This window comes from Stylophora pistillata, chromosome 11 (assembly GCF_964205215.1).
Source record: "Stylophora pistillata chromosome 11, jaStyPist1.2, whole genome shotgun sequence".
NCBI classification, from domain to species: domain Eukaryota; kingdom Metazoa; phylum Cnidaria; class Anthozoa; order Scleractinia; family Pocilloporidae; genus Stylophora; species Stylophora pistillata.
The window spans coordinates 19,796,868-19,817,470 of record NC_142529.1 but is presented as its reverse complement, the minus strand read 5'-3'; the positions used below and the strand labels follow the sequence as shown (position 1 = coordinate 19,817,470).

Genomic DNA, 20,603 nt, shown 5'->3' with positions numbered 1-20,603 from the left:
CTGTGTTACTGGTCTTGCAAATATAGGAACCATGTATAAGTACCCTCAAAGATAGGCATAACGTACAGGCCATTGTAGCACTTGAAAGAATCAGGAAAAGACATAGCTTCTACTAAGTTGATTAAAAACGGAATTCCATTTTACATTTGTCATCTGAGGGCTCATTTGAGTTAAATTTTTTCGTAATTCCAATAGGGCAAGTCAGGATTTTTCGACGTGTTTATGTCGTATAGAATAAGGAATTCTTCATCATTTATCAGACCTTGGCTGTGAGCAAAGAGAAGACTGTTTCTATTGTCTCGCGATTTTGGCATTTTAACAGACGAAAACATTGTATTAACGTACAATCCGTCGACTGCCATCTCGAAAATTCGCACTATTTTCATTACGTAACATCAGGTCACATTATCGTGACACTTTTTTAAAGTCACTAACGACATGTGACGACTTCGCCGACAAACTCACGTTGGCGTCGCAGAAATGTCTGGATTGTTAAGTCGCAAAGGTAAGTAGATTTCGGTTTTCTTTGCACTCAGAATTTTTCAGTATTGTTACCAGCTACAATCCGAGGAAAATTTCCACAAACGATCTTGAGAATGGTGAAGGCTTTGCCATTCATCAACCTGACAGAGTGGTGCGAAAGGCGGGTGACGTGTCAGCAGCTGATTGGCGATATCAGATACAAGTGAAAAAAAATTATCGCAATTTTACACCTGTGCTGTTACGGACTTTCTCAGTGCTGGAAATCCTTTTAAAACACCATAGTTTATATAATAAACAATCTTACGAAACGCTCAGGGCGGGGAATTTTCCAACTGGCCTATTCTATCAATCGGGTATCAATCGTTGACGGTTGACGATAAAAAATAAGCCCTTTCGACGGTTGACGGTTAGGTCATTTGATGGTTAATGTTTTGGAATGTCGTTTATAAAACGAACTAAACGCGCGCATTTTGATGTAATTTTTCTTAAAGATGCGTTTGTAAAGAACTGTTAATTTATAACATCTTTTATTAATAAATGACTAACTCAGATACAATGTATATATGATGTTCATATATTTTGAACTGCGGTATTAAATACGTAGGATGCACGATCCTCAAAGTAGAGAGCGCTATTTATGCAATAGCGAAAATCAGACCTGAAAAAAATCAGGCCTGTAGGTGATTCGAACCCCTGACCTCTGCGATACTAGTGCAGCGCTCTACCAATTGAGCTAACAAGCCAACTGGGAACAGGCCGTTAAGTTGATTCGTAATAAACCCGTGATGATAAATCAGATACAATGTATGTATGATGTTCATATATTTTGAACTGCGGTATTAAATACGTATGATGCTCGATCCTCGCAGTAGAGAGCGCTATTTATGCAATAGCGAAAATCAGACCTGAAAAAAATCAGGCCTGCACGGGATTCGAACCACTGACCTCTGCGATACTAGTGCAGCGCTCTACCAATTGAGCTAACAAGCCAACTGGGAACAGGCCGTTAAGTTGATTCGTGATAAACCCGAGTGCAATCAATGTTGCGCAGTTTGCTTTGAGACATTTACAGTTTGTAGTACATAGTTGGTGTGCTTTTTCGCGAACATTTCGTGATAAAAGAATGACTTGTTGAGGATTTTATCATAGTTCTAGAGTGCGAAGAACAGTTTAAGAAAAGTTCTCCACGCATTTTGTCGCATGAAATTATTTTGTCGTCTTCGCTGTGCTCCCTTCACATGGTCATCCGGTTCCTAATCATCGAAGCGGGGAAAACGTTGCAGTTCTTCTTTCTTATGTTTTTTTTCTTCGGGCTCAAGTGGAAAGAGAACTAAGCCCCAAATCGAAATTTAGAAAATTTTGTCACCATTGCGTAAATGTGTTTACCTAACTTTATTTTGCAAGTGATGCGAAAGCTTTCAAATTGTGTAATGAATCACAAAAAGCGTGACGTCACAACCGTTTTTTATATACTCCCATCTGAACAAACCAATCGTCAAACGAGAGTGCGTGTACTATATTGAATCTTTATCTTCAATCTTGAATGAATTTGGTTGTTTTCGTTTCTCACAGCAACGTGGAATCAATTCGATGGAGTAACGTACGTTTACGGAAAAATGAGTATGGTCTCTAAAGTAGTGGATTACTTTTCCGGCAAGGATAAGACGCCTGAGTTTAGAAAGAAGGCACTGCTGTGTTTCCTACCAAAATGGAAGGGTTTTCGTTTGGACGGCACCCCTGTGAAAATGGATGCTACAGAAGCGGTGAAGAGTCTTTTTCATGTCGTGGGATGCCTTTCAAATGTGTGGGCAGAGGAATCTGGTAACCGTCGGAAGGGAAATCTTACCGATTTTAATGTGCCAATGGTAATTTGCTGGCTACATAGTATGGCCTTTATTAGTACAAGAATCACCTTTAAAGTGCGTTATCATATTGAGTTGTTTCGTTAGGTTTTTATACAATACACGAAAGGAGTGGGTTCTAAATCACAGAGATAAATGGCCGGTTATTGAAACGAAGTTTGGCCGTTGTTTAACAAAACTGCGTTCTAAACTATATTCAATTTAACCGGACCTTTTACCTAAAGATTAATTTTTATGAAAAGTGTTAAGGGGGCCGAAAGCTAACTGTGAAAAGATATTTATTTAATTAAATCAACCCTCTTATAGGGAATACCTGAGGCCTGTAACTTGCGTAAAACCGTGGTTTGGGTAAGACCTTGTTTGAATAACTGGCCCAAGTGGTTTATTTTACTTGATATGCAATGAGAGGTCAAGATTGTTCCAAAGTAAGTTGGTTCTGACGTTATCAAAACGCAAAGTTGTCAAATGGATGAGAGGACTGAAATGGAAGTCTGAGTGAAGCAGCACGAGGCAAACTCTCCTTGTGAACCACAAATGAAGTATATTTGCGTGGTGGCCGTTTGTTGGAAAAACTAGCTTGCAATCACAAAGTACAAACAGGGATTCAAATTTTTTCACATTGTCCTGTCGATAGTAGAGTAGGTGGCCGTGACAACGAAAATGGGCTGTACAACAGACCGCTTTTTAACAGACCACTGTGTAACAGACCGCCGTATAACATACCGCGGTATGAGATCTTAGAAGCTGACGTACAGCGACTTGCATGTCTCAGCATATGGGACAATCCACCATGTTCATATCGGGTACTAAACTGCTAAATTTATTTGCAGGTCTTATTGGACCATTTGAAACCAAAGATGAAGGAGAACGTTTCCACGTTGGCAAAATGTCAAGTTGGAACAAGTGATCACGTGTCTGCAGTAGTTTCATCGCTAGCTATCCTTCTTGTAGTAAATAAGTATGCTATAGGCCTGAAAGGAGAGGAGTTGAACGCAATGCTTAGTTGCTTAGCCCTTCAAGCGAACGCAACTGACAAAACGTGTTCCTCCTATGAAGCATTGCTCAATGAGTTTGATACCGAGCTTAGACAGTAAGTTACACAATAAAGTAGCAAAGAATGGCTGGAAGTAAATTTTCGTCCAGCGAAAAGAAAAAAAAAATCTCTTATAACGACGCTTACGTTATGAATTTGCCATCATTATTAGTCATTCTCCAAAAAATCACAAATGACACTGTTGATCGGAGCTGGGGAACACGAGTCACATTTACTTGCCCGGATTTTTTGGAGTTTTCCCTAGTTCAGTGAGCATGAAGCATCCGTACGTTCCCTGTAAAACGTGGCGACTAGGAGTGATGTTAACCTGTATAGATCGCCTATGTGGCTAGCAAACTTGTTCGCACTATTTGGCTTTGGGTGTATTAGTCAGTAAGGAAAACGAGCGGGAGATGAGTAAAATTTCCAGTTTAGGCAAACGTATACCTCTTCCTAACTTCGTTTTATAGAGGTTTTCCGCTCACACCTACGGCCAAGTAGCGAAGGGCGTGAGCCATAAATCCGAGCAAAAAATAACTAGATTCCGTAACGTACGATATGAACCGTTAAAACGATGTTGGTAAGAGTTCTATTCGTAAACTAGAAATTTCACTCGTCTCGCGCTCGTTCATCGATGACTAATGCACCCAAAACCAAATCGTGTGAATGATTATGCTTTTTCTCTGCAATGTAGAAGACTTTTCATATCGCAGTCCGCGTACTTGCTTATGTCTAAACTTTTCTGTTTGTTGATGAAATCGTAAATAGCCTCCTTGCTCTCGCTAATGATTTTTTCAGAAGTGAATGATCCTCTTGTTCTTCGTCCATGTAATCAGTCACTTACCAAGCAATGTGTTGGTTTTCTCAGATCTGCTGTTAGCGCCATTGAAACGATATGTAATCAGTCAATGAAGCAAGTTCGGAATTCCACTCCTGAGTGGCTACTGGCTCTGCCGCTGCTACATTTCTTACGCGGAGACTCAAAGCCTTTTGAGGAACCTGATATTGGAGAACTTCCTGAGAACTCAGCTTGGTGGGGAGCTCAGAAACTAGCAATAACAGAGTTTCAACGGTTGGAGAAACAGTAAGAAATATGTAGCAATAGAGATGTTTTCTGGGAAATAGCTGGTATTGGTTAGATGTAAATCATGAATCGAAGCTGCGTGCGACCTAGACACCATAAAGCTGGATGTGATGAAGCGACGTCGATAGTTGATAGGGATTATCTTTGCTTGGAGTGGCCTTTTTTTGAACAGCTTGAGAAATTTTGAATCAATATGACTGAAAGTGTGAAACTTTTACTTTGCCAAAGCCTCAAAAAATTAAAAAAAATAAGACAGTTAAATGCACCAATAAGCTCGCAAAAAAGACAGAACAAAAAACACAAATAAGTAGAAAGACAAATGGGAAGGCGAAAACTAGAGAAATAGTGGCAAAATTCAATATTACAAACTTTGGAACGGTGGATGGCTACGTGCATGTCAGTGCTTGAGTCCTCTTTCATTAACGAGTAAACGTATACACATTTTCTCACACAGGGATTTTACAGATGTGTGGCCTCGTCTTGTTGGCGCCTTTCAAGTTGATCTTTTGTTGAAGAGAACCTTTCTCCGCGCACTCACTGTTTGGTCACTGCAAAATTTCGTACCAACCGGACTTTTTGAAATATCGGACGTCTGCTTTGCTTTGATCACGTTGTTTCCTCTTGGAATTTTGACCAATGAAAAGGTTGCTGCAAAACTTTTATATCGAGTACTGATTCTTGTCTAAGAGATGTAAATGCATCTTTTTTTTAGATTAGATCAAATACAATTCCTCTCGATTATTTGGAAATGCAAAATATTAAAACTTTCTACCCTTCAGTTTTCATTGCAATAAAGGCATGCAAAAATTTTAGCATGCTCATCCGTTGAGAACAAATCAGTTTATTCCAGACAGCTCAGAAAGTGGAATTTGAGTGCGGAAAGTTGAAATTAAATTGATAGACAGGTCGCGAAAGCAAAACAAAACAAAATGGCGGACAGGTTAGGAGAAAGTAACAACCTTTTAATCCAGAACAAAAGCACCCAACAAAGCACAAACAGCTGGTTTAAAGTCGAGAAGTCTCGGGTTCCAAAAACGACTCTGACAAAGTGTGGAGGCGTAGGAGTCGGAGGCCCTGAACAAAATTCTCTCGTAGTTTTCGTGCGAAAGAAGGGGATTAAATTACGAGCGTGATAGCCTTCGTGTGGTTATTGCGTATTCTAACTGGGAGAGAGTGCATACACTCAAATATTCCTGACAGAGAGTTTAAAAGCTCGAAGCAAATTCTAGCGGGAAAACCCTGACGACTCCCGCAACATCTCGAAGGCAAGTGGCCCATCAGTGAACCATAAACACAACTAAGAGGAAAACAGAATCAAACTTTTGCATGTACATTATTAACAAGTGATCACATGAATTTTCCACGTGACATTTGCGATATATTAGCACTTGTAAACTAATCAAAGACAACAAATTGCACTCGCCCGAACGGGCTCGTGCAATTTGGTCAACCTTTGAAAAATTTACTTTTGCTGATTTATCCCAAATTGCACTCAAAATTATGTGACCACCTATACAAACTGTATTATATAATAAATTATACATATTTAGTAAATATATATATATATATATATATATATATAATTTTAACAAACTGGTTCAAGACTTCAGAGGTAGTTCATCGTTTTATTACGACAGCTCTGTTTCGTATGGTCGAAAATGACCACACTCATCAGGTAATTTCAACGATTGACCGTTAACTTACAATGACTGGCTATTGTTAGCTATCTATCATCTCATATCCAACGCGCGCTCGTGGAATAATTGTGAAATATATATATATCTTATTAGAAGTTTTGATGTGTAGTATCGCTGAGTATTTTTACGAGTTGTGCAGTATTTTGACTCGCCCTACGGGCGAGTCAAAATACTGCACAACTCGAGTTTACAACTCAGCGATACTACACATCAAAACTTCTAATAAGAGATTTATTATCCAACACGACAAATTGTTATTTCAGTGCAGGCGAATTTCGCGGATATTTCTGGAGTACAAATATCGCGTGATATTTGTTATCGTCTTGCGCGTTATTTGTACTCTACGAGGCACAGTTGGATAATAAATATATATATTAATTATATTAGTCGCCGAAAAGAATTTAAATCAGATTAATCGCTATTATAGTTTGGAAGAGAGTTGAAAGATTTTGCTTCCAGTGAGAGGATCTTGCATTTTTCAGCTCGGCATATACTCGAAGCCTGACACTAAAATTCATCAATTTTTTTTTCAGGATGTAACATTTTGTTTCGCATTCAGACAAGTGTTAAGTTATTTTTTTTATGTGTTGGTTAGAAAATCTGGATCGAGCAGTGCATTGTATCCATGATCAACATTCAAGAAAGTGGAAAAGAAATAATCAGGTAGGTTTGAGATATGTAATAACATAGCAAGTTTTTATATTAATTTCGTACACTCTTGAACAAAGCTTGCAAACTCAGGCACCTAAATTCAATTGCGCGGGCATGCTTCGTAATCTTTAATTATAATTACACAGGACCCAGTGGTTCGAAGGCAGATTATCGCTACCCTGAGGTTAAATTTTAATTAAGGTTTCTATATTTCTCTGTGCAAAAGCCGTTTGGGATAACTTCCCTGTTTCTCTTAAAGCTTAGAGCATTCAATCACCAAATTGCAGACATATAAGATTAACTGAATTTTATTTTCAAGCTTTCAGATCTGAAATCGAATTTCACACTTACCCTGGGTTATCTCAACGCAGAGGTGATTATAGAGATCCGCTCGCTGTAATCACCTCGTGCGAGTTGATTACAGCAGGAGTGTCGCACGGGGCGAATTCCTAAAATAAAATTTGTTGAAGGCTTTTGGTTTGGAGGAAACGAAGAGGACGCTTTGAACATAAAAAAAAACGACAAAGATTACATCTTCTAACATTAACAAATTTTCGATTTAAAATACACCTTAACTAACTGATTGCTCCGTTTTAAGCCTTTATATCTTTACTGTGTGGTAAAAGTGAAAGAACTTAGAAGTTCTCGACGAGACTTGCCTAAACTGCTCGCCAATAAGGAGAAATTGCCAAGGTTTTGCGTCAAGAACATTACAGAGACAAACGAACTGATTCAGAGTTTTCACGGAAAATCGTATTTACATGAGAACGAAAACCACTTGCACAGTTAATGTGCACTCAAGTTTATTAATTCGGTTTGCTGTCCGCGATTTCAGCTCTCATTCCACAGTCTTTGCCAAGTTTAAGTGTTTTTAAGTGCTTTCCGTGAATTTTAACGAGGACTCTATGAAAGCTTTAATTTAAGGCGAAGGAAAATGGTGTACCGCGAGTAAACAAAACAGCTGAACGGCACACGGCTCAATGTTCTAATTTGGCGTTTTTGTCGTGGCGCGGGTCTAATTATGTTATTAAAGAATTTAAAGTTGAGTCCTCCTAATCGGAATAAAATCCACCAGTAAGAATCACACAACTGACCTTTGTGTCGCTGAAAAAGCTGCGGAAAATAGTAAAACTGCATCCGAGGCTTGTAAACTTTAAAAACTATCCGTACGGAATGTCAGATCGCAATCGCAGTGGTCGGTCAATTTTGACCACAAAAATTGTCGGTATACCATCTTGCTTAAAGCTATTTCTCGTCAGTTTACTTTACAATTTCTTCTTGGGTTCTCGGGGCCATTGTGTCCATTCTGAAATCTTTTGCTTTTCTGGCCGGCAGCTCATTCAGGTTCGGGCTCTCTGTTTGGCTTACATGTATCACATTTTTTGACGGTTTTAATGTATATTAGCGACTTGGTCGACATTTTTCCCTTGGAGTAGCGGTTTTAACACCCGAGAAAGAAACAAATAAAAAAAAAGCAAGGGACGTTTCGACAACAGCCATTTCCAGCTTGATTCGAGCCGTTACTGCAGCCAAGAAACTAGGCAAATAGACTGTACATTTCTCTTTTTGTCAACCTTAACACTAAATTCAGGAGAGCGCTCGCAAAATAGAACAAAGTGCTCTGTGGGCAAACTTGACAAATGACTTAAATTATTTTTTGGATTATGTTTAATGTTATTTGTGATTGGTTGTCTCATTTAGAGTACGAGCAATAGTTCAGTTTTCGCTTTGACTCTGTTGGCTAAAGAGATATGATAAATTATTTCTGTAGTCAATAACTATTCCACGTAATGACCTGCCAGTCCACATGAGGGAGGGGGGGGGGTATTCTGTCGGTACCTACTCAAATCTTGAATCAACCAATACCAAGACAATTGTTAAGGTATACTGATTTACAATAAGTCGACGAATCAGCCATTTGAAACTCAACGGTATTTATTTCGCACTAAGAACGTGTTTTACATGAATTTTTTTTTATGTGAACACCGACAAAAGTGACAGAAAAACTATCAGCGAGCTGAAACAATGCAAGAATAAACTACAACAGAAGTGTAAAAAATGCTAAACGTGCATAAGTTTATAATTGTCGTGAGAAAATCTTGATCCATTGTCATTGACGCCAGGAGGCCTCGTCTTCTCATTGGTTTGCGGTTTCAGGAGGCGAGATAATCTCCAGGTGTGGCGCTGGTTGTTTACAAACCTTTAGGGGCCGACCCGGGGGGGGGGGGGGGGTGGGTGATTTCTGGTCATCAAGAATTTTTTTTCTAGCAATCTGCTGTGCAGGATATTTTTTTCCGATCTTTTGGTACATTTTTTCTGTTACATTTGGGCTGCATGCAATTGTTTTCTTCCAACAAGCGCTTGCAAGAAATTTTTTTTCAAAATCATCCACCCCCACCTCAAAAGTTAAATGGTCGGCCCCATAGGAGCTGAAATCTCGCATTTGATTTTGAGAGGAATACATCCACTTTGAGCGAATTTATAGGGTATGTAGATTTGACCGATTTTCAGGAAATTACGCCAACACATTCCTTGGATGATAACAAACAAAAGTGTGTCAGGAAATTTTGATATTTGAAATACTTTTTTACGTGGTGTCCATTTGCGCAACACGCTTCGCATATTTTTCGCTACTCTAACTTTAGATGCGAATATCTAGACAACCAATCAGAATATCGGAAAAGCCTGACACGCTTTTGTTGATTGATGCCTTGTGAATAAGACTGTGCAGCCATTATTCTCGTGCCGCGAATCCGACACCCGATAAATTCAATAGAAGGACCCTCGGTCGTTTCACACCTTGCCGGTTCTTGACACTTTCTAAATGAAAAAAAATCGTCTAATTTATATTTTTATCGTAAACTGAATTTATTAAGCTTTGTTTTGATGTATAGTTTGTTAGGATTTTCTTCAAACTAGCGCGCGTACGAATTTTTTCCCGAAGAACACCCACGAATGTAGGAAGTAACCTTAAATGGATGCAAATGAACAGAATCAAGCATCTCCTGGATAGGAAAACGCTTTTGTTAGTAATAAATTCCTTTGTTTTTTAGTAAACTTAGTGTTGTTCAACCGTTTGGAGTAATACTAGCAACAGCAATATTGACAAGTCACGAAGAGTCCAAAATTTAGCTGGACGAATTATTTTGTTACTAAGAAAGTATAACCATATTTCGGATGGACTGCGATCACTGAAATGGCTTCCTATTAGAAAGAAATTTATTCTAAACGATGCTACTATGATGCATAAATATATTAACAAAGTTTTTCCGAACTATCTTGCTGATATGTTCAAACTACATTCCCAAGTCCATAATAGGCAAACTCGATCGTCTGGTGCTTTGGAGATACCCTTATGTCGCCGGTCAACGGGGCTGCGCTCTTTTGCTTTCAGAGGAGCCAAACTCTGGAACTCTTTGAATGATAATATTAAATCCTTAAAATGCCCCAAGAATTTTAGGCGTCATTTTGCGAATGTCTTATTAGGTTGATGATATATTTTTGTAATTTACGATCTTATTGTATTTATTTCCTTAATTAACTTAAACTTTAGAGAGCATCAATAAAGTATATATGTATGTATGTCTGTATGAATGAATGAATGAATGAATGAATGATCAGCAATGTAACAGTTGCTTTTCTTCAGCTTAGAAACTCCAACCATTTGCGGTTCACTGTCTTTGTAGACAACATTAGTTGTTACATCAACGATATCCAGATTCAGATTGAATTACTGCAGAGATCCTTTCTTACTGCGCTTAACAGGGGGGAGGCTAATTGTACATAAGCATATGAAATATTTGTCGTTGTTCTTGGCGCTCGAAGAGTCCTCGTCGTGTTCTCCAAACCAAAGGCTTTTGACAAATTAAAACCTGAGAATTCGTCCCGCGTGGCGCCATTTGATGGCACGGGAAGATGTTTACTTTACTTTACTTTAACTTTAACTTTATTAAAGAGGGAAGCGCAATAACCTGTTACAGTTCTCTAACCTACGGCCCTCATCAAATAATCCCAACCCATCCCACCCCAGGGGAGGACATCCATCACACAGTGATCTCGGGCGTGGGAAATTAACGTCTCCTACCCCTAACCCTGCAGGAGACGGGACCTACATTTTTTCGTCCCTATCCGAGAAGACTATGATATCTAACCATTTCTTGATGTTATAGAAAGGTAGCATATTCTTCTCAATTATTTTAAGACCTTGAGTGTTGGTCCGGCCGGGGTTTGAACCATCGACCTCCCGCACAACATTCCAGCGCTCCATCCATTGAGCTAACTAGGAGGCGGTTAAACAGGCGGTTTTCTCAGGGTATGCAGGGAAATAGATAATGGACTTTTGACCAATTACAGCACTCGGTGTGTCTTTATGTCATAACTATCAATAACATCACAAGGAAACCTAAAGGGAATAATTTGAAATGGATGCTACTTTTCGCAAATAGTTCCAACACGAAGATCATGACGTTCAGAGTCTCTGCAAGTTCGAAGTTGGTCCATGTATGCCTGGGAACTCCTTATTTCCGAGAGGATATTGAACTGATTTGCCACGCAATCAAGCTGCTGTTTTTAAGCATACAACATTGTCAACAATCCGCAGTAGAAAGTCACACTGAGAATCCAAACAAGCTTCAAGAAATTGAAACCTTGAAAAAAGAGTGTCTGCATCTTCTTTGGAAAGAGCTTAGAAGTAAGCTGCCATCAGTACTTGATGCCCACATGCCCGACAACCACAAAAGTGGAGCTCTCTCAAGAGAACTTGAGGTATGGATGGAAAGCATTAATGTTTACTGTGACAGCTGGTACTCTAAGCGGCATTAGAAGCTGCTCTTCAGCTTCTTGCCTTGACTGTTATTGTGGTGTATACTCAAACTTTGCAGGGAAATGCGTTTTCAGCAGACATGCATTACCCTCTTTGGCTTGCCACTGCATCAATTTTTACTGGGGCCAACCACGGTCAGATCAAATAATAACGCCCCCCTCCTCCTTCACTTGGGGCCGAAGAGGGAAATGGAGATGTAGTGAAAACATACTTAGAAAAAAGAAAATACAATTTTAAAAGTGGCAGGATGGAGGTAATAATGCGTCTGAAGTGAAACTGAGGACAATATTTTTTAAGGTTAATCTGGCCATAAAAATAATCCCGATTAGTGTTCCTTGTAAAAGCCTGCAATTGTTATTACAAAGAGACGAAATTTGAGGTTCAGACCATATTAACAGTGATGTCTTCCTTCATTTGAAGTTATGTAGATAATCATATTATAAGAACTACAAACAGCGAATCACCTCTTATGCTCGGAACATTTTTACTTACCTCTTTATTAAGGTATGGAGTATGTTCCTCAAAGTTACAGATGGCACTCAAGGTTTCGAAGAGTACCGGATGTACTTGAAGGAGCATTTCATGAACCGTGCCAAAAAGGTAACTGTTTTTAATTTGTTACATTTTTGCACTAGGAACAACGTTTTTCAGGAAAGCAACACTTAAAATTTAGAGTACTATATGCAGTTGGTATTTTCTTGCAACAACAACCATCACATATGGACCTTCGTCGATATATGTCACATTAATGAGGCAAAGGGCTTCCTTCAGTATGAGTTAAGGTTACAATTCTGATGCTGATTATTCAGAGATTAACAAAAAATAGGAACAAATTACCTTAATATCGATATCAGGAAAATGTAACGGTTATAACCTGCGATTAAGTCTCGCAAATAACAGTCAAATTATTTTGAAACCTTGTTTGACAGATTGACGCGAGCGTTACGCCAGGCCTTTCACAAACCGTTGTCCTATTTGCTTCGCTTTCTTCTCCTTAGAAGAATCGCGTAAATGCAGTTGGATAATAAATAACTCATTTGACGCTTTGGTGTATTATCGCGTAGTATTTTTACTCGTAGTTTCTATTTTGCCTCACTCTGCAGACTTGCCAAAATACGGCACAACTCGTAAGAATACTTGGCGATACTACACACTAAAGCGTCTAATAAGGTAGAGTTAATTCAGTTATATTTGGAGGTGTTGTATTGGTCCAGTAATTACCATGCAAGACCCCAGATCGAAAGGCTCAGGTTTTTTCCCGGCTGGGTAATTGCGTTCTATACTCATGAAAGAAAGTGACAAAATATTAACGGATTTTCCTTTGATGGACTGGCATTCCATCTTAGGGAGAGCATCATTATTCTTGGTCACTTTATGCGGCAGACCGGAACCTCTGGCTTGTCCGCCGTTTTACACCCTTGTCACATTTGTAATTAAATGTTTTTTTTCGGAAGAGAGCGAATAATCGAAGATTTCAGTCGATTCGATATGTGAGTGAAGCATATGTGAAAGAGGGTTCGAGTTCTAAAGTTTGTCAAGTTTATCCAAATTTTCTTGTAAACGTGTTGCTTTTTTTTTATCTATTCGGGGAAGGGAAGCCGGGTTTTACCGGGGATGTAGAAAATATCACGCACAGAACTATCAAGTATCCTGCTGTATACAAGTTCAAAGACGTAAATACCATCCTAAAGTACTTGAAATATGAAGGATCTTGAGAAAGATGTTTTCGTCTTGTCACGAGCGTGGGACAAAGAAAAATTCCGAGTCCCCATGAAGAATCGAAAGTCAGACCTTCGGATTCCGCATGACGCTATCGACATTGCCGATCCTAGCAGTGTGTCCTAGATGGACTTCGTAATGACCCTTGCTCACCAAGTCTCTGTGGCTCAGTGGAGGAGCATCCGAAGGTCTGAAGCTCGATTCCTCATGGGGACTCAGAATTTTTCTTTGTCCCACGCTTGTGACAAGTTGTGACAAGACGAAAAACATCTGTATCTATTTCCTTACCGAGCTCAGAACTTACCATCCCTTTTAATCTAAGAACGATCTTGTTGGAGCACATGAAAGGTTACAGAATTTAGTCTAATGGTTCCATTTAATGTTACATTACTTGTGCCCAAACAGGTCTTTCGATAGGCAATCGGAGTATGACATTTTCGCCGTCATCAAAGGGCATTTGTCGGCAATAAAAAAAGAACTTTTAAGATTAGGTTCGATGTAGTTTTTTTTTCCTAGGTGAAGGACACCTATCTTGTGGAAATTTTTTGCGAGCATAACATGGAGGTTTATGACAGAGGCATCGGAGAATCCATTAGCAAACTTGCATTCGAAGCTGTGGAAAGGATAATTGAGGTAAAGACTCGGAATTTCAACGTTGTGTTAAGGCTTGAGATAAATGGAAAATGACCTTGATGGGAAACGTGTGCTCTTGCATGTTGTATAGTATACGCATATCCTTTTACGGATTACCGAAAAGGATAAATTTTTGACTGAGTTACGAATGTTGTGTTCCTTTCCAACTACCTGAGAGTTTATATCATTACTGAACAATTTTTTAATTTATTTCAGTCAAAGAAGGGTAAAGATGCTCACCATGCCTTTATGACCTTACGCGGCTCTTCTTTGCGAGGTGATTCACGTGCAGCCAAGTACGGGGAACTTTTGTCGGTGTTACTCGCGAAATCCTGGCCAAAGACGCATCGAGGGCGCAACAGGTCTGGACTGGACCTTTCGATTGTAGAATTTCTTCTCACTTGGAACCCAATCGTTGAATATTTCCGTTTCTTTGGTAAGGCTTTTTTCTCTGCACTATATACAAACTAATCTTCCCGGGAAGAATGTATTGATTTCGCAGACCTTCTATTTTAGTATCTCAAACCTGCCCGGGTTGCCATACGCCTGGGCCAAAATTTGTCAAGTCGCGAATAATCATCCGCACTAGTAAAGTGTTGGTGATGACAGAAAATTTGTATGAAACAACATCTTTCTCGCAAGTGCCGAAAGGTCCCAATTTAATTTATTTGGCAGAATTTTTGGTTCTTTCAGTTTTAAAACTTTTGGAGGTGGAGTTTTTCTCTGCAGAAAAATAGTGTTAGATATGGCTTTGATTTTAGGTGACGAGTCAGGAAGAGGAAGCATTTTATCGGAGGAAGGCCAGGAAACGTTGACAAAGGCTAAATCTGTACTGACTGCAATAGTAGAAAGCATATCAAAGGCCACTGTGACTGTTGAAATCTTATTGCTTTTACGGAAAAACAAGGAAAAGTTTTTGGAGCTCTCTAAAACAACATTCATTACCAACGAAGAAGCTAATTCTGGCTCAAAGCGAGGAGTAGAAAGAAGTCTAGACGAACGAATCGAAGAAATAGAGGAGTACCAAGCTATTAAAGAGAAAGTGCAGTCATTTCTTTATATGTGTGACTTGATTCAGCCAGGTGAGTCTCTTAGAAATAACATACTTTTGAAGGTCATTTGCTGGCACATTAAGTGACCTGTCGAGTCTAACTTACATATGTTGTAAATGAATCAAATTTTTGTGATTTAAGGATAGTTGACTCATACTGGTTGTAGATTTTATGGGAAGAAGTCTTTAAAGTACCAATACAGCTTGTATGATTTTTCTTTGACCGTCGATTAACGAAGGTGAACAGCATAGCGTTACAGAGTTATGGATGCACGCGGGAAGTTGCGAAGCACGAAAGAAGGGTATCCTCCCAAGTGCATTCATAACTCAAAATAGCAGAACCTCGATTAAACGAACCTCTATATAACGAAGTCCTCGGTATAGCAAACGATAGTTTTCAACCCGGCTAAAGTTATAGTAAAGTGAATGCGACAGAATCTCGATTTAACGAACCTCTATATAACGAAGTCCACGCTACTATTTAACGAACGATACTTTTCAGCCCAGCTAAAGTTACAGTAAAATGTATGCAACAGAACCTCGATATGACGAACCTCGTTAAAACGAAATCCTCGTTCTAACAAACACAATCCAGAAGCCCAAACGTATACAGATACCTCGATGTAACGAACACGTGATAAAAGCGAGAAATGCCGCGAAACAGACCAACAACAATCAAAATCCTCATTGGAATAATTTTTTTAATTAACGTCGTGATTAACAACTTTAGTACAGTAGTCTGTACAGTGCAGTACTGTACAGTAGTGTTCTGTTCTTTTATACTGTTCGTGTTCATTGTGACATTTGACAAGTCAGGCACAAGAGATGGGAAATAACCACGCCCCTTCTCTTGCGTGAAATACGCATTTTGACGAAAGACAATATATAAGGGAATTAGAAAAATTTTTTCATTTAGCGTCTTGATTGGCAATTTTAGTTGTAAAGTAAAGAATGAAAAAAATTAAGCAATTTCATGAGCAGAATTTTTGATTGGGCGTCTTAAATAGCAATTTTGGTAGTAAAGTAAAGTGGTTTCTTTTGTTTAAGTTTTCTTTTCTGTTGCGCTATTCATTAACTTTTTCGTTTTGACATTTAACAAGCCAACTGTAATTGTTGAAATTTTGTCGTCCTGTTCAGTTTCCGGCGCTGTAGCTATTTATAGATCTGTACAGTGTACTGTAGCTTCAAATAGACATTAAGCCCAATGTCACAGCGCGCGCGCACACACACACACACACACACACAAACAACAACAATTATTAAAAATACCTCGATATAACGAATATTGTGGTTGTTTTTCCGCAAATTCGTTAAATCGAGGTTTTCGATGTAACGAACTTACTTCCCCAGTCCTCTACTGTTCGTTAATTCGAGGTTCCACTGTAATGTACACTGTGGTGTTTACCATTTGTTTTATAACATATGAAACAATTTCTTGCGAAACATTTGCTTACATGGAAACATTTGCTCATGTCAGCAGCGTACACTCATGGATGGGTAAATTGTAGACACTGAATATAACTAAGTATTTTTGTTTGTTTTCAGTAAATGTTGACAATATCAGGGCAAAAACAATTAAAGACGTCTCTTGTTACCAACTATGTCAATTGTGCGAACGAAACGACGACAAGGAAGTTCAGTTCAAGTTCTTGGAAATACCTCCAGCGATGAAACAAGTATTAACGCCGCTTCACAAAGTCCAGGAAAGTTCCATTTTTCAGGATCTTTGGACACAGTATGGTAAGAAAGCCCAAAGAATCAGAAAGAATGGCGAGAGCAAGATGCCTCATCTCAGTGTCTCTGAAGTGGTTGAACATGTTTGGAAAACAGCTTTCAGTGAGTGGAGCAAACATTTAAGTGGCATTGTGGATGGAACTGTGACTCTAGGAGATGTTGAGAAACTTTTTAAAGGTTTCAAGTCCAAGGAGAAAAAACTTGAGTGTGAGTTAATCCGCATGTTTCAACTGAGCCAGACCCAAACTACGACATTATCCGAAGAATTGCGAGGAGTAATTGACGATCGAAAAGCTCAGATTCAGCGGTACCAACAGTTTTGTCAGTACCTTGATGCAGCTGAGACTATCTGGCAATTTAAGGAGGCTATGGGCTTTACTGGGGACTTTACGGTCATTCAAGATTTGCGCAATCAGGTAACTTAAGTATCGAGTGTCTCAAGTCTGAGCTAATTGAAAATGAAAAATTCATGATTTTTCTCTCTGATTAAAATTCCTTTTTTCCCCCCCTTTTTATATTTTCAGTAGTATCCCTATTTATTTTAAATTTACTCCTTGCCATTTGTCATGCTTTGCCACTTACCATGTTGACGTGATTTCAACGTCGTCAAAATTTATGTTAAAGAAACTTTTTCTGCTTAACTCTTTCATCAATTTACAACAGTATTCGGCAGAGTTCAAAGAGAAGCCTTTAAACAGCATAGGGGAAAGATTTATGGAGGCTGGTCTGGCACTGAAGTCTGTGGATTTCGCTAAAGAAAAGTGTTTCCGAAGTTTGGTTGACAGCAAACGTCTTGTAGAGTGGCTGCGCGCTGCTATTAAAAGTAAGAACAATCGATCAGTATATTTGTTCATGCTAGTTGGTTCGTCCGTATTGTAAATAAAGGACCGATTTTTTCTCCTCCGACCAGAAAAAGAGGTCGACATTCTAGTTCCAGCTCTGGTCCAAGAGTAGATAGAAGAGTCTTCACCAAGAATATATATGGTTTGAGTCGATTCGTACCCAAACTCGCTGGTGGATTCGTACCCAAACCGAAATACCCCCACGCGCGTGAACAAGTGTCAGTCGTTTCTTACAACAAGTTAGTAGAGTCAAGCGAGTAAGATACAAACAAAATTCTGTTGTGTATAGTTGTGGAATTCTAACAAAAACAACTTAATTATTGCCAAGCGCAAGGTAAGTGTACTATTTTTCATTAAAAAAGTCTTTTTTATACTGATGACTTTTCTAACAATAACAATTCGTGTAAGTGTGATATTTTTTCTCCAGTTGTTAACACGGAAAACATACTTAATTAGTTTGGGTACGAGACGACCGAGCTCGGTATGAAACGACTCAACTGACTGGGTGCGAAACGACCTATCTGGTAGACCGGTAACCATATGTACTTGTTAGATGTGTTGCCTGTAGATTAATGATGAGTCAGGATTGAAATTAATTGAACCAAGTTACGTGGGATCTTTGGCAAATAATGGAAGCTGGGTATTTTTGTTTACAGCAACCCAAGAACTAAAGGTTCTTGTGGACTTGGCCTTGATCTCTGCTGGTGAAAGTGATATGGAAACTGACCGCATATCCAGTCTGCATACCAGCTGCTTAGGCTTTGCGCCGCTGATCTTTGACCTGATTGAAACCCAAGAACAGAGAGTGGGCTTTGACCAACTGATGAAGGCATGTAATCCTGTATGGAAAGCAGTGGAGGCAGATCAGTTGTTGCCCCGAAAACTGGTAAAAATATTGTGAGGGAAAAGCAGTGTAGTTCTCAAATGATATATAGCGTGAAGTGTACTTATGGGAGCGATTCTTATTCAGACTGATCAAATTTACAAGAAGTGATTTTAAAAAGCATTTAAAAATAAAAAAATTGCGATAAAACATTTCTTAAAATCATTTTAAGATTAAAAAAATTGCTAAGAGACGACGACGTTTCGACGTTGGCTAAACGTCAAAATATGTTTGTGAGTTCCAGTCTGTAATTACTTAAAAAACAATAGCTGATTAAAAGCTGTAACGTGAGAAAAAGATGTTTAAAAATATTAAACAAAAAGTTTCGCACGTATGGAGTCCGTCTGGGTATTTGAATTAGGCTTACGCTTCTTGATGAAGAGCATTTCAAATACTAAACAATCAAATTTGTCCCGGCACTTTCTTAAAACTGTGAATTGGTTTTCTTGAAGGGGTTGTTGTTTCCATGACTTTCTAAGAAATGTCGACCGATCGCCGAATTTTTTTGTTCAGCAATGTGTTGATGAAGATGTCGGGCTGTGTACCCGACATAATCTGCATCACATAGATCACATGAAAAACGATAAACAACACACTACCTACTAACAATTGACGGCTTAATTTCTATGGGTTTAAGATCTTGCCCCAATTTCTTGCTCACGAAAACTGGCTGCAAAGCAGGGCCAATCACATAGCTAAGATCAAATTTGGGTGGCATAATTTTTGATGGATATAGTTAGTTTGCCGATCGCGTGCACGAACATTATCTTGGTTTGATTGAACAAATATCTAATGTTTTACGTCTTCGCTTAGGCAGGGGCGGTAAAATTTATGTCTTCAATGATACCAATCTCACAAGTAACTCGATAGACAATATGCCTTTTTTTTTTCATAGTATGACACAAGCAGAAACCTGGACTGGTTAAAAACGGTCAAAGAGTCTCATGGGTCTGTTGCTATGACGTCGTTAGTACAGGCTACGACCATCAACTCCAGCGGTGTATATGTTGTGGGTCACTTAGACTTCAAGAGAGGTCCGTCACCAGAACAAGGAAAACGGTTGTCGTTGAAAGATGTGATCCTACTGACGGTTCCTTCGAGAGATGGAAGTGAGAGGAAGGACCAGAAGAAAACTTACTCTATTGACGAACTTAAGGATTTACAGAGCAAACTGATGTTGATTGCAGGAAAGGCTGAAAAAGGGAAGGATGACGTGGAACAGTTTGTGAGGGTAAGATATGATAATTGTTAAGAGTCAATGCTAGGACAACAAAACTAATAATACCATACATGTCCAACATACAAAAGTATATTACAGTCGTTAAACCTGGAAATCCGTTTGAATAGGCAAAATTCTAGTGTTAACAGCTCATTACCGGACGCAAGGTTACCGAAGGATTAGACATGACAGAGAACCGGAAGTTTGACAAACGTTAGGTAAGGTAGAAATGTTGACCTGCGGATTCCATTGGAATCTATTGGTCGAGTGGAATCCCTCCGTCCCATGAAATCATTGGAATAGCGTTAGGGAGGGTATGAGTCTCATATTGTTCACCTTTCTCTGTTGTAGCTGCAATGATGAATGAATGAGCTTCACATTCAACTCCTCCGGTGGGAATTCTCTCTCTTCTTTCCGAACCTCGCAAAGAGAACAATGTTGAAGTCATACGTTTGTTTTCGTGTTTTCGTTTTCTTCTGAAGTAATAAGCTTGTCAACATTCTTTCGAAACACAATAAATCTCCTTTTAGACTTGCCTCCCATCAAATTGAGAAAATTTAGACTTTGTTTGGTAAGTCTGTCATTCTGAAGTTGCGTCGCATCGGTGATCTTATTACTCATAATGATAACTTGTTATTTCACGTAAGAAGATCACATGTTTTCACGCGAAAGCTCACTTGATATTTCATTGATGCTTGTACAACAAACGTGCATATTTAATATAGTGCGCTCCTAACGCCATTAAGCGAGACAACCCACCAGAAGCGCGCATCTCATATAGGTGCACTGCTCATAACGATGCGGCACAATCGCGTCAAGATGGCGGTAAAAACAGGCGCCTTGCACATGCAATAAATAAATGGTCGTAGTAGTAGCAGTATGATAAATAT

At 39.0% G+C, this 20,603-nt stretch overlaps 1 protein-coding gene across 1 annotated transcript in view; it reads left to right on the top strand.

The window, feature by feature from the left end:
• LOC111339480 (E3 ubiquitin-protein ligase rnf213-alpha) overlaps positions 1–20,603 on the top strand; it is a 138,050-nt gene that overhangs the window by 50,696 nt on the left and 66,751 nt on the right. The window contains exons 27-40 of the mRNA XM_088738394.1: positions 2,056–2,348; positions 3,176–3,435; positions 4,247–4,462; positions 4,917–5,106; positions 6,755–6,822; positions 11,256–11,574; positions 12,137–12,232; positions 13,868–13,984; positions 14,201–14,420; positions 14,746–15,066; positions 16,581–17,185; positions 17,433–17,592; positions 18,268–18,497; positions 19,390–19,725. Coding sequence (XP_088594520.1) covers positions 2,056–2,348; positions 3,176–3,435; positions 4,247–4,462; positions 4,917–5,106; positions 6,755–6,822; positions 11,256–11,574; positions 12,137–12,232; positions 13,868–13,984; positions 14,201–14,420; positions 14,746–15,066; positions 16,581–17,185; positions 17,433–17,592; positions 18,268–18,497; positions 19,390–19,725 — 3,431 coding nt within the window. The remainder of the gene's footprint in view (positions 1–2,055; positions 2,349–3,175; positions 3,436–4,246; positions 4,463–4,916; positions 5,107–6,754; positions 6,823–11,255; positions 11,575–12,136; positions 12,233–13,867; positions 13,985–14,200; positions 14,421–14,745; positions 15,067–16,580; positions 17,186–17,432; positions 17,593–18,267; positions 18,498–19,389; positions 19,726–20,603) is intronic.